Genomic DNA, 12,176 nt, shown 5'->3' on the forward strand with positions numbered 1-12,176 from the left:
GTAGCATGTACACCCCCGCGCTCTGGGTTTGTGTCGTGTGTAGCGTGTACACCCCCACGCTCTGGGTTTGTGTCGTGTGTAGCGTGTACACCCCCACGCTCTGGCTTTGTGCCGTGTGTAGCGTGTACGCCCCGCTTCCTGGCTTTGTGCCGTGTGTAGCGTGTACACCCCCGAGCTCTGGGTTTGTGTCGTGTGTAGCGTGTACACCCCCACGCTCTGGGTTTGTGTCGTGTGTAGCGTGTACACCCCCACGCTCTGGCTTTGTGCCGTGTGTAGCGTGTACGCCTCCACCCTCTGGCTTTGTGCCGTGTGTAGCGTGTACACCCCCGCACTGTGGCTTTGTGCTGTGTGTAGCGTGTACACTCCCGCGCTCTGGCTTTGTGCCGTGTGTAGCGTGTACACCCCCGCGCTCTGGTTTTGTGCCGTGTGTAGCGTGTACACTCCCGCGCTCTGGCTTTGTGCCGTGTGTAGCGTGTACGCCCCCGTGCTCTGGCTTTGTGCCGTGTGTAGCGTGTACGCCTCACGCTCTGGCTTTGTGCCGTGTGTAGCGTGTACGCCCCCACGCTCTGGCTTTGTGCCGTGTGTAGCGTGTACGCCTCACGCTCTGGCTTTGTGCCGTGTGTAGCGTGTACGCCCCCACGCTCTGGCTTTGTGCCGTGTGTAGCGTGTACGCCCCCACGCTCTGGCTTTGTGCCGTGTGTAGCGTGTACGCCCCCACGCTCTGGCTTTGTGCCGTATGTAGCGTGTACACCCCCGCACTGTGGCTTTGTGCCGTGTGTAGCGTGTACGCCCCGCGTCCTGGCTTTGTGCCGTGTGTAGCGTGTACGCCCCGCGTCCTGGCTTTGTGCCGTTTGTAGCATGTACACCCCCGCGCTCTGGGTTTGTGTCGTGTGTAGCGTGTACACCCCCACGCTCTGGGTTTGTGTCGTGTGTAGCGTGTACACCCCCACGCTCTGGCTTTGTGCCGTGTGTAGCGTGTACGCCCCGCTTCCTGGCTTTGTGCCGTGTGTAGCGTGTACACCCCCGAGCTCTGGGTTTGTGTCGTGTGTAGCGTGTACACCCCCACGCTCTGGGTTTGTGTCGTGTGTAGCGTGTACACCCCCACGCTCTGGCTTTGTGCCGTGTGTAGCGTGTACGCCTCCACCCTCTGGCTTTGTGCCGTGTGTAGCGTGTACACCCCCGCACTGTGGCTTTGTGCTGTGTGTAGCGTGTACACTCCCGCGCTCTGGCTTTGTGCCGTGTGTAGCGTGTACACCCCCGCGCTCTGGTTTTGTGCCGTGTGTAGCGTGTACACTCCCGCGCTCTGGCTTTGTGCCGTGTGTAGCGTGTACGCCCCCGTGCTCTGGCTTTGTGCCGTGTGTAGCGTGTACGCCTCACGCTCTGGCTTTGTGCCGTGTGTAGCGTGTACGCCCCCACGCTCTGGCTTTGTGCCGTGTGTAGCGTGTACGCCTCACGCTCTGGCTTTGTGCCGTGTGTAGCGTGTACGCCCCCACGCTCTGGCTTTGTGCCGTGTGTAGCGTGTACGCCCCCACGCTCTGGCTTTGTGCCGTGTGTAGCGTGTACGCCCCCACGCTCTGGCTTTGTGCTGTGTGTAGCGTGTACGCCTCACGCTCTGGCTTTGTGCCGTGTGTAGCGTGTACGCCTCACGCTCTGGCTTTGTGCCGTGTGTAGCGTGTACGCCCCCGTTCTCTGGCTTTGTGCCATGTGTAGCGTGTACGCCTCACGCTCTGGCTTTGTGCCATGTGTAGCGTGTATGCCTCACGCTCTGGCTTTGTGCCATGTGTAGCGTGTACGCCTCACGCTCTGGCTTTGTGCCATGTGTAGCGTGTATGTCCCCGCATCCTGGCTTTGTGCCGTGTGTAGCGTGTACGCCCCGCGTTCTGGCTTTGTGCCGTGTGTAGCGTGTACGCCCCGCGTCCAGGCTTTGTGCCGTGTGTAGCGTGTACGCCCCGCGTCCAGGCTTTGTGCCGTGTGTAGCATGTACGCCCCCATTCTCTGGCTTTGTGCCATGTGTAGCGTGTACGCCTCACGCTCTGGCTTTGTGCCATGTGTAGCGTGTATGTCCCCGCGTCCTGGCATTGTGCCGTGTGTAGCGTGTACGCCCCGCGTCCTGGCTTTGTGCCATGTGTAGCGTGTACACCCCGCGTTCTGGCTTTGTGCCGTGTATAGCGTGTACGCCCCCGCACTCTGGCTTTGTGCCGTGTGTAGCGTGTACGCCTCACGCTCTGGCTTTGTGCCGTGTGTAGCGTGTACGCCTCACGCTCTGGCTTTGTGCCGTATGTAGCGTGTATGCCCCCGTGCTCTGGCTTTGTGCCGTGTGTAGCGTGTACACTATATTTTCTCCTACACCTTAATTGCTGTAATGACGTCAGAACCCACATTGCAGAGATCCATCTGTTCCAGTGTGGCCAGTCACAAACCATTAACTCCCTGCCAGTTTTGACAAGTGACTTAATTATTGGCATGTTTGTGATCTGTCAGGTCCCCAGCCCTCGCTCACATCCTTCAGTTGAACAGTTGAATATTATGAATGCTTGTTATACAGCGGCTGTGCTAATAGGTCCAAAATCTCATACAGCAGGTTCAAAGTTAAGGTAAGATGTACTATATGGATCCTAGGGAGAAATTAATTTGCATACAGCAGCACGTTGTGTACAGTGCACAAATACGGGAAACTGAATGTTTGAAATGTGTTATACTTACATTTTCCATCTAGGGGGCGATGTGTGGCTCATTGGGTAAACCTCTGTGTCTGTGGTCAGAAGATCACCGGTTCAAGCCCCAGCTTTGACAGAGGATCACATGTCTGTGAGGCTGTGAGCAAGGCCCTTCCCATGCAGCTCCAGGGGGCGCTACATGCTGGCTGACCCTGCGCTTTGACCCCCAAGCTTGCCCTCAGCCAAAAAGGGAATTTCGCCCAGGGCTTACTGAATATTGCTCTATTTAAACATTCGTGGTCTCGTCCCAGGCTATTCAGTGCAGGTTCAGCTGGCCCCTGCTGGTCGGCGGCGTCGACCCCGTTTTCTGCCTGCCTGTGTCCTGCTTTGGCCAGACTTGAGCACCGAGAGTCTCCGCCCTACAGGGACGTCTGGCCTTCTTGATTGCGCAGTCAGTCCATCTCAGCCAGAAAAAAGCCAGCTTAACATTAAATATTTGTACAAGGGAAAGGAAAACAAGTTTTTTTGGGGGAAAAAAGGCCACTGTGTACCTTGGCACTGGTCAGAAGATCATTCTCACCTCCTTTTCAGAAGTTTCGTTGGACCTTCCTTACTCCCCAGGAACTTGTCACAGGCAGCCCCCCCCAGCGCTGTGTGGTCCAGGATCTGGGTTTAGTTCGACCGGCCCGACATAGTGTCCTGCCAACCAATCAGTGCAGTAATCGGACCTTAAGGGCACCCTTCCGATTCTGGCGAATTAATGACTGCTTCCGCCCCCCCTGTAAATTGGGGGGGAGGCAGTGATTTAGAATGGTCTCTAAGTGGTAGCGGACAGCTGGGATGAGCCCGGGGGCCCGTGGAGGCCGGAGAGCTTGACACTCGGATCCCGTTTATTTTAATGGCCGACCTTTGGTGACCCCAGCTATAATTCACCGTGTGGGAAAATCGCTTTTTAATGCCTGAATCCCGTCTCAGTTTCCCTCCTTGATGGTACTTTATGTGACGCCATGTTCTCTTCCGTTCTGTTGTGTGTTTCGAATGAGGTCTTCTACTTGGGGGGGCTTTGGCCTGCCAGCTTAGGGAATGAGACCCCAGCGTTTTGATCAGGGAGATGTTTTCAATCCGATTGTGCACAGACTGTTTACCTTAAAGGGCTTTCAGTTTGATAAGATTCCAATGCTGTGCTGCTCCCCCTGTCTGCAGTGGCGTCCTGTTGGAGACCTGGGACCAGCCAGACCTTCAGTCTGAAGCCAAATGGTACATTGTTAATGGCCCCCCCCTCGACGCCTCAGTTTGCCCCATCAAATGGCAGTGCAGCCATTTTGCACAGATTGTTTACCTCATTTAGCATCACCTCCATCTCGGGGCGCCGCTCCTTTGTCCTCCTTCACGCTCACGCCATTCCATCGTGTGGAAAAATTGAGCAGTAATCAGGCCCATATTGAAATCTGACAAAATGTGACGTGTGTCCTGCCTGCGGTTCTTCTTCTGACAAGAAGAAAAAATGTCTTTAGGAAGCTGGCTGGCTCCGGACCTGCATAGGATGTCACTGCTCAGTGGAACGTTCCGGCAAAAATGGTCCGAGAGCAAATTCAATGAAGATGCCAGCCGTGTAATTTAACATTTCAGGTTCCTGTTTCACTTTCTGTGCGTAATGCAAGAACGCTTAAGCCCCTTTAAATAAAGAATTTGTGAGACGTGTGAGTGAAATGAATAATGACTTTATTCTTAACGCGGTTCTCCCATTAGCAGGGGACAACTAGCTTTTAAGCTGGTAACGGCGATACCAGCATGCAGATTCCGCCCCCCCTGCCCTCCCCTGGTGAATCATAACCTCTGATTCGCACAGCCTGAGCACATTAGCATGTCATTCTGTAAAGGACGGATGAAGCAAGTCTCACTTGTTGTATATTAAGGCCATAGACCCGAGCTCTCTGTTCCGTTCCTCTGTTCTAATTGGCCATTCGTTGTTCCTGGAGCTTGTTATTAATAATAATACACCTTGATTGTTCACATAAGAAAAACAAACTAATGGTGTCATGCCTTCGGCTAGTTCTGTGTTATGCCTGACACCTCCTATAGGTGGATGTATTAGTTTACATTTATTTATTTAGCAGGCACACTTATCCAAAGTGACGTACGAGTCGGGATCAGCGGGTAGGGTTCGGCAGTCCCAGGAGCAATGAGTGTTAGAATCTTTACTCAACGGCCTGATTAATATGATTACTCTGCCAGTTGTGGGACTTGAGCCCACAGCCTTCCGGATATGGGCACAATGCCCTAGCCCGCTGAGATACGTGCCATTCCATATTCACAGGATCGCGTGGTTTCCAGGGCCTCCTTGCTTTAATCAGAGACATTTCCAGTGAAATGTCAGCATTCCGCTCACAGATGAAGGCTTTCCTGTAACATTTGTGGGGAATATTTCCTCCCGGCTACGTCTCGGTTTTATTTCGCCGTTGTAAGATAGCGGAGATTCTGTAAATGTCACAATGTCCAAATGCCAAACGGAGCATGTGGAGCTCAGGCGGGTCGATTGTACTATAATGTTGTATAAAAATGTTTTCTCTGGTTTCTGAGTCTATAAACCGCTCATTAAGTCTGACTGAAATGCAGCGTACGTAAAATTGTTTTATTTTCTCTGCGCTGTTTTCGGTCTGAATCTCTCGGCCGTTTTTTTTATTGGCCACGTTTCTGGAGTCGGGGATGAAATGTTTTTCTGGTTATTGTGATTTTTTTACGCAGTCAAGATGTTTGGTCTTGGACCAGCTCCCGTCTCCCCCGATTTGAGCTTGTGAGTGAGCCGCTCTCGACCTACAATCCACACACTGTTGTCCCTGTACTGGCACGGAGCAAAGGATTCGGATCTCTGTAACGATGCGGGTTCCTGTTCACCAGTCCTTTTAACTGTTTCGTTTGAGTGCAGTTTTAGAATCGAACAGCAAATTTCCAAAATTCACTCAGTACATCTTTTTGTTATTTTTGAGGTGAAACCGGCAGTGACCTAAAGTCGGGCTCCCTCATGATATGTTTCAGTATTGGCAACCAAAACTCATTCAGTACCCATGACATCCAACAATGAATTTTCATTAAATCAAAAATTTCCTTGAAAACATATGCCGTGATCTGAGTAAGGTTTGGGAATTTATTCCTGGACCGTGGTGACCTTACGGTTTTTCTCTAAGATCGTTGGAGTTTTCAGAGATGGGTCTCTCTCTACCTATGGTAGGGTTTTGGTAAAACAGGCAGGCTTTAACCCTCCACCCTTGTCCCCTGCAGTACTTCTCCTGCCTGTTACTGATCTTCCTCATCGAGCTCGTGGCTGGGGTCTTGGCCTACGTCTACTACCAACGGGTGAGTCCTCCTCCTGGCCGGCGCCAAAGACTTCCCCGAAATTACCGGCAGTATTTCTGTATTTCACTCCACTCTGCTGTCTTCACAGGAGTGTGAAGGTCTATCAGGCTTTGTCTGCTTAAGATGAAGTTCTTTTGCATTGTGCAGGATAAGTATTTGGGAATCTCTTCTTTAATCCCCCGCCCCCCCCCCCCCAAAAAAAAAAAAAAAACAAGATTTCATTTATAAAGACCTGCTGAGCTGCTGTAGGTGTTTTGTAGCAGTGGTGGGGGTAGAGAGCAAATTCACAAGACCGGCAATGCTGGACCTAATTTAGTGTTCAAGTGTTTAAAAAAGTAACGGCAGCATAACAGAGCTTCGCAGGGTAGCTGCACAAACTTTGGGAGATGCAGATGGGTTGGGGGCTTTGGGTAGTGGGTTACGCACTTCCCTCTTCATGGCAGGAAGGGCAGTGAGTCACCCTTTCCTGGACGTGTTTATATTGAGTCTGTAGCCATTACAGCTCATGCTTCTCTTCTTTTCCACCGTGGCCAACGACTTGGGGTGCAGGGTGACCCCGCTGGCTTCTTCCAGGAGACAAGGAACAGCAGCATCTTCCATGAAATATTTTTTCTTTCACCGTCTGGCGTTAGTTATGTTGAGATTCCTCGCTGACATGTATCCATAGTGACTTATATCATTTCACAGCTGGTTATTTTACAGAAGTATCTTAGTTTTACTCCCTTTTTTCAGCGATGTCACAGTGTGTTCTGCGACTTAAGGCATCAGGTTTCTAATTACTGGCCCGTGTGTTTAACCTCCGCTGTCCTTGTTGCCGGAGTCCATGACGGAACGGGCGAAAAGATGGCCGGCGCGTGTGACGGGCCGCCGCTCAGCACCTGCACTGGAGTCCGCGTGCTCGCGAGCTCAGCCTGGCTCGCGGGGATTTCCCGCCGGGGGCATTGAGGGTGAAATATGAAAATAAGCGCTGTGGCGTGAATGAAGGTCAAGGGCTTTGTGGGGGGGTGGGTGGGGGGGGAGCAGTGTGCTCACCCCAAACTCATTTATTCGTCCTGTAAGTCCTCCTTCCCCCGTGTCCATCATCGCTTAACTCTCCGCTTAACGTGCTGCCAGACCAAAGAGGAGGACATTCAGGATTTATGAAGGAAACCTAAAAAATTAAAATATGGACAAAGATCATAACTAATGCCAAACCACCAGCCGGGTTTAGTCAATAGTGTTATCAGGGTGTGGCGCATGTTTAGATGACTGAGGAATAAAGGGCTGTGCATCGTAAAAACCAGGGCAACAGACAAACCAACACGGAGACGTACACCTGCCCCCCACCCCCCAGTTCAGAAATCTCTGAATGAGATTTTTAAGAGGACGACCCAGATGAGGCAGATTTCTGGAAACAAGAAACCAATTTAAAGAGAGAACACAAAAACAAAGAGATGGGCCACTGGATCTTCTCGATTGCGTGTCTGTTCTTGAATCCCCGGCTGGTGTGTGGCTTCCCGATCTTACCGACGTCGTGGTCTTCAGGCTGTCGTTCGCTCTTCTCCAGTGTCTCTGTCTGTGTAACCCCTCCCACAGCTGAGCGACGAGCTGAAGCAGCACCTGAGCCGCACCATGATGGAAAACTACAGGCAGCCGGGGAAGGAACCTGTCACGCTGGCCGTCGACAGCCTCCAGCAGGACGTAAGAGCCGCACTGCCTCATTCGCCGTCTCTTGGGGGCGGAGCCTCAAGGTGCCACAGGACAAACCGCGAGACGAAACCTCCAGGCTGAGACAGGTGCAGGTGAACTAGTGCCGGCTTACCTAGCGGACGAAGAAGAGAAGGTCCCATGTCGTCTCCTTGACGTTTGGCAGTTTTATTGGCATGTATGAAGTGCCCTCCCTGAACACAAATGAGAAAATTAGGTCCGCTGAACGATTTAAGACATGCTTGTCAAGGGAAGGTCACGTGAGTGATCCTGTGCTGTGACTCCTCGCAAGCCCTCAGCCTCCACCTCCGTCTTACCGCGGTACGCGAGGTGCTGCTCTGCGAGGTTCTGTTATACCGTGGAACCTGAATCACCCGCTGCGTATCTGCACCGCCCCCGGTGTGTGTGTGTGTGTGTGTGTGTGTGTGTGCGCGTGTATGCGTGTGAGAGAGACCGCCCCATTTCACACTGCGTCCCTCTCTCCACAGATTAAACGGCGCCCCGTGGCTCGTGACGCCCAGTGTTAAAAATAAACCACGGCGTGACTTTGGAGGAAACTGAACCAAGGCGTCTAATCCCACGGCCAGTGAAAGTGCCAGTGTACAGTAAACAAGGGCGGTGGTGTGGGGGGGTGCAGTACCGCGGATGGTTTCGGGTGGGTGGTGATGGGGGGGGCGGTGTCAAGGGTGGTGTGGGGGGGGTAGTGGCGTCAAAGGGTGCTGTGGGGGGGGGGGGGCGGCATCTAGGGCGGTGTTGAGTATGGTGTGTATGGAGGGGGTTGTGCTGTGTTCAAGGCGGTGTCGGGGGGCAGTGCCGAGGGTGGTTTCGGGTGGGTAGTGTCGGGGGGGCGGTGTCGAGGGTGGTGTTGGGGTAGTAGTATTGGGGGGGGCAGTACAAGGGCGGTGCTGGGGGGCGAAGTTGAGCCGGGCTCATGCTGGAAGGCCCTCCTACCCCCCAAATAAAGTGATGATCATTTCACTTCCTCAGTAATTTGGAGCCCCGGCAACTGCCTGTCCTGTATGTAGCTGGTCAGCCATCTCTCTGCCTGTGTATTTTAATTTGAGGTACTGTATATAGGTTTTTTATTATGTATTAGGTTTTGTGTAATTATCCTTTTTTCATGATTTTGTCGGGGCCCTGTGCGCCGATCGGGCCACAGACAGCTGCCTGGTTTGCCTGTACCTGCATCCCGCCTTGGTGTTGAGGCTGGTGTTGAGGCAGGAGCGTTGAAACATGTTCAAGCTACACCATCGCTGCTGCAGCGTAAAGGGTGTCGCTAAAAGCCTGCTGTGATGAAAGGGATGAAGCTCTGAGGAAATATCACTTTCGGTTTTTTAAACCCTTAAGTGAATGGTGATTCATTTCACCGGTTCCCGCTGGATTAAATTCGCGATCGACACACGGTGACCCAGCTCACACCGGATTTGAAGCCCCGCAGTGCTGTTCTGGTGGCACAGAGATCTCATCACAACATGGGTTTGCGTCCCTGTCTGCCTGCCGTACTTTTTTCAGAGACGCATAGTGCTGATTAGGGTGAGGTTTGGAGTAAATGAGTCATTGTTTGCTTTGGAGATGATGGGGCAGTGAGGAAGGATGGAGGTCTGGAAAGCCCACAGTCCGTCTTCTTCCTTGTGGATCCGATTTCTCCTCCCCATCTGTAGTTCAAGTGCTGCGGAAGCAACAGCTCCACCGACTGGCTGCTCAGCGCCTACGCGGCCTTGCCGGATGCCGAGGGCAGGGTGGTCCCGGATAGCTGCTGCAAGAGCGTGACTCCGCACTGTGGGCGGAGGGACCACCCCTCCAATATCTACAAGGTGGAGGTAGGTTTGAGGTCCGTGGGGGGTGGGCGGGGGGTGTGGGGATTAAGTAAAGCTTTCAGCTCAGCGGCGGACGATCCTCTCAGAGCACGAACGTCAACACTCTCATATGCCGTCTGCTGTAGCGCTGGCTTGGTGTTAAATCTGCTCTGGTCCCAGGCTGATCCCAGGCATCCCGCCTTCCGCAGGGAAGAGCGCGGTTTTTAAGGACAGGATCAATCACATGGAAAGATCATCTCACGCACGTCCTGCTATGATTCCTGATGTCTGCCCTGTATTCCCTCTGCCAGTGCCTAAAACTTCACAGCGTTAAATGAATCTTAATCTGGCTACTGGCTAATGTTAACATAATTATGCTTGTTTTTTTTCCCAGAATCCAAGTAGTGAAGATTTGCATGCCGCCATCTATCTTCCAGTCACAGTGTAGGGTCATGGTGAGCTTGGAGCCTATCCCAGGAAGCACGGGGCACGGGGGGGAGGGGGGTGCCAGCCCATCGCACAATGACAGCTTGGAACTCGGCTCGGTCCTTCTGATTCTAGGCTCGCTCCACAGCTGAAGCCATTTTGCCGTTCCCAGAAAATAAAGGAGGGAATAAAGTTAATGGCTTCATAATTTATTTGCATCATGCGTCATTAAACAAAGTAAAGCGCAAGTTATTTTCCGCACCCGCATATAAATAGTGCTGTTTTGGAGATGAAAGTACAGCCTGAGTAGTGCTACTAAGAGGTCTTTCTGTCATGAGGAAGGTGGCTGGGCGCTTCATGTAAAGCGCGTTGGGTGCTTTGAGGGTTAAGGGTAAGACCTGCCTTATGCACGGGGTAACCAAAGCCTCAGGCTGGGACCCTCAGCTGTAGGCGGATCCATCCGTTTTCTGTAACGACTATTCATGGTTGTAGGTGGTTCAGAGCCTGTTGGCAGAAGGCAGAGAACAACAATGTTTTTGGACTGTGGGAGGAAACTGGAGAAAACCCTGTGAAAACATGGGGCCATCATGCAAACTTCACACCAGGGCAGGGACTCGAACCCGAGTTGCAGGGATGTAGGGCTACAGTGCTAACCACTGTGCCACCAGGCCCCTCTGTGAAGGGAGCCCCAATTGTTTTTCTGGTTGTTAATTTTATGCTGTAGGTAGAGCCCCAACAATGAATTTAGAGCAGGGACCCCCACCCTGGGGGTGAAACTTATGACAGGGGGCCCTAAAGAATGTGAAGCATAATTGGATTGGTCTGGGTTGGGCTGCTCAGTACAATATTCAATAAAATCTCCAGTGGCAGCCCTGTTCCCACCCCCGTAAATTCTACCTCTGCCTGAAGTGAACTGGGGTATCTGGGCATGACCTGGGAGATGTTACAATCAGACGTCAGGAACACAGATGTGTAATTTCATTGTTGTGTTCGTTGTAGATGGAGCAATCAGGTTACAGTGGGCTGGTGAACCTGTCGCTTCCTCTTCCTGCTCGTCCTGTGCAGCGAGGATCCCGTTCCAGCCTCTGCTGCTCCTGCTGGAAATACGTGGCCCAGTTCCTGATTTCTGTGGTGCCTCTGATGTAGGGATCGCATGACCGCTTTCTCATGGCTGTCAGGACCGCTTGGCGAGTCCCGCGATGACGCTGCCTGTGTGTGTAGCTATATATTTAAATTAAACAAAAATTTATGGTTCGTTTTTTTGCATGAATAACTTCACGAATTATGCTTCCTATTATCTTCTTTTACATTGCTTATGTTGTTTTAGTGTAATATTATGCCGACGTTAACTTTAGCGTTACGGTCCATAATTTCTCGTATTTTGATTGACGATACAGGGGTTTTGTTGGACATGCTCCTTTGCTGCTCTGTGCTGAGACCTTTACTCCTGAAACCACGTTGATGTCTGGAGCTGTGTAGCATCTTGGACCGATAGGGTAGATAGAATGGCAGATTTGCCTCAGGATTAAACATCATTTATGTGCCCTAGCTGTGAGGGGACCTTACTCTTCCTGTGATTACCTCCATGTTATGGGACAAGCCCAATGGACACCTGAACCCTTGACTTTAGCTAGGTTTTAGGTCACATTAAATCACAGTCCGGCATTTTTCATATATCCAACTTCTAGCAGATACTACCATGAGAAAAGTGCAAGCTCATCCCATCAAGGTGTAGCTCGAGCAGGATTTTATTGTTTTTTTCTTAAAATCAGCAAGAATTCTAAATAAATCTAAAATATATCTTTAGGAAGTATTTTTCACAGGACTTTTTTTTTACATCGGCTCCGTCCGTGTGGTCTTCTGTTCCTGTAGCGTGTTTGGGTTATGGAGAGTGTAGACAGGCGTGGACAGGACCAGAGGCCTCCTGAGTGTGAGATATCGCCCCGGTGGGGGGGCCTTTTTGTGTGGCTGCGGGTTTTACTGTGCCGAGGTGTGCGGTGAGGTCATCACCTCCAGAATGCTGTGATCCCTGGTGGAGAATAGGCTTTCCCTGTAAAAGAGGTACTCTGTTTATTTGCTGTCTGTTAAACATTTGGGGAAAATTGATAAAAATGTTGGAAGCCTTGTAGGCCTAGAGCTGTTAATGCCTAATAATCGAGGACGTCGCAGATCTGATCCCAATGTTTTTACCGCATCGGGATTCTAAGCTGGAAGAAGAACCTTTAATGTGTTTTTAAGGGTGAGCTTATGCTGTTGC

At 51.7% G+C, this 12,176-nt stretch overlaps 1 protein-coding gene across 11 annotated transcripts in view; it reads left to right on the forward strand.

Annotated features, from left to right (window-relative positions):
• tspan11 (tetraspanin 11) overlaps positions 1 to 12,176 on the forward strand; it is a 55,451-nt gene that overhangs the window by 21,190 nt on the left and 22,085 nt on the right. For all 11 annotated transcript variants that reach the window (XR_007400370.1, XR_007400374.1, XR_007400371.1 and 8 more), the window contains 3 exons: positions 5,937 to 6,011; positions 7,587 to 7,691; positions 9,359 to 9,517. Coding sequence is in view for 3 of the 11 variants with exons in the window: in XM_049028622.1 (XP_048884579.1) it covers positions 5,937 to 6,011; positions 7,587 to 7,691; positions 9,359 to 9,517 (339 nt within the window). In the remaining 8 variants the exon portion in view is untranslated. The remainder of the gene's footprint in view (positions 1 to 5,936; positions 6,012 to 7,586; positions 7,692 to 9,358; positions 9,518 to 12,176) is intronic.

Source organism: Brienomyrus brachyistius, chromosome 1 (genome assembly GCF_023856365.1).
Source record: "Brienomyrus brachyistius isolate T26 chromosome 1, BBRACH_0.4, whole genome shotgun sequence".
Taxonomy (NCBI): domain Eukaryota; kingdom Metazoa; phylum Chordata; class Actinopteri; order Osteoglossiformes; family Mormyridae; genus Brienomyrus; species Brienomyrus brachyistius.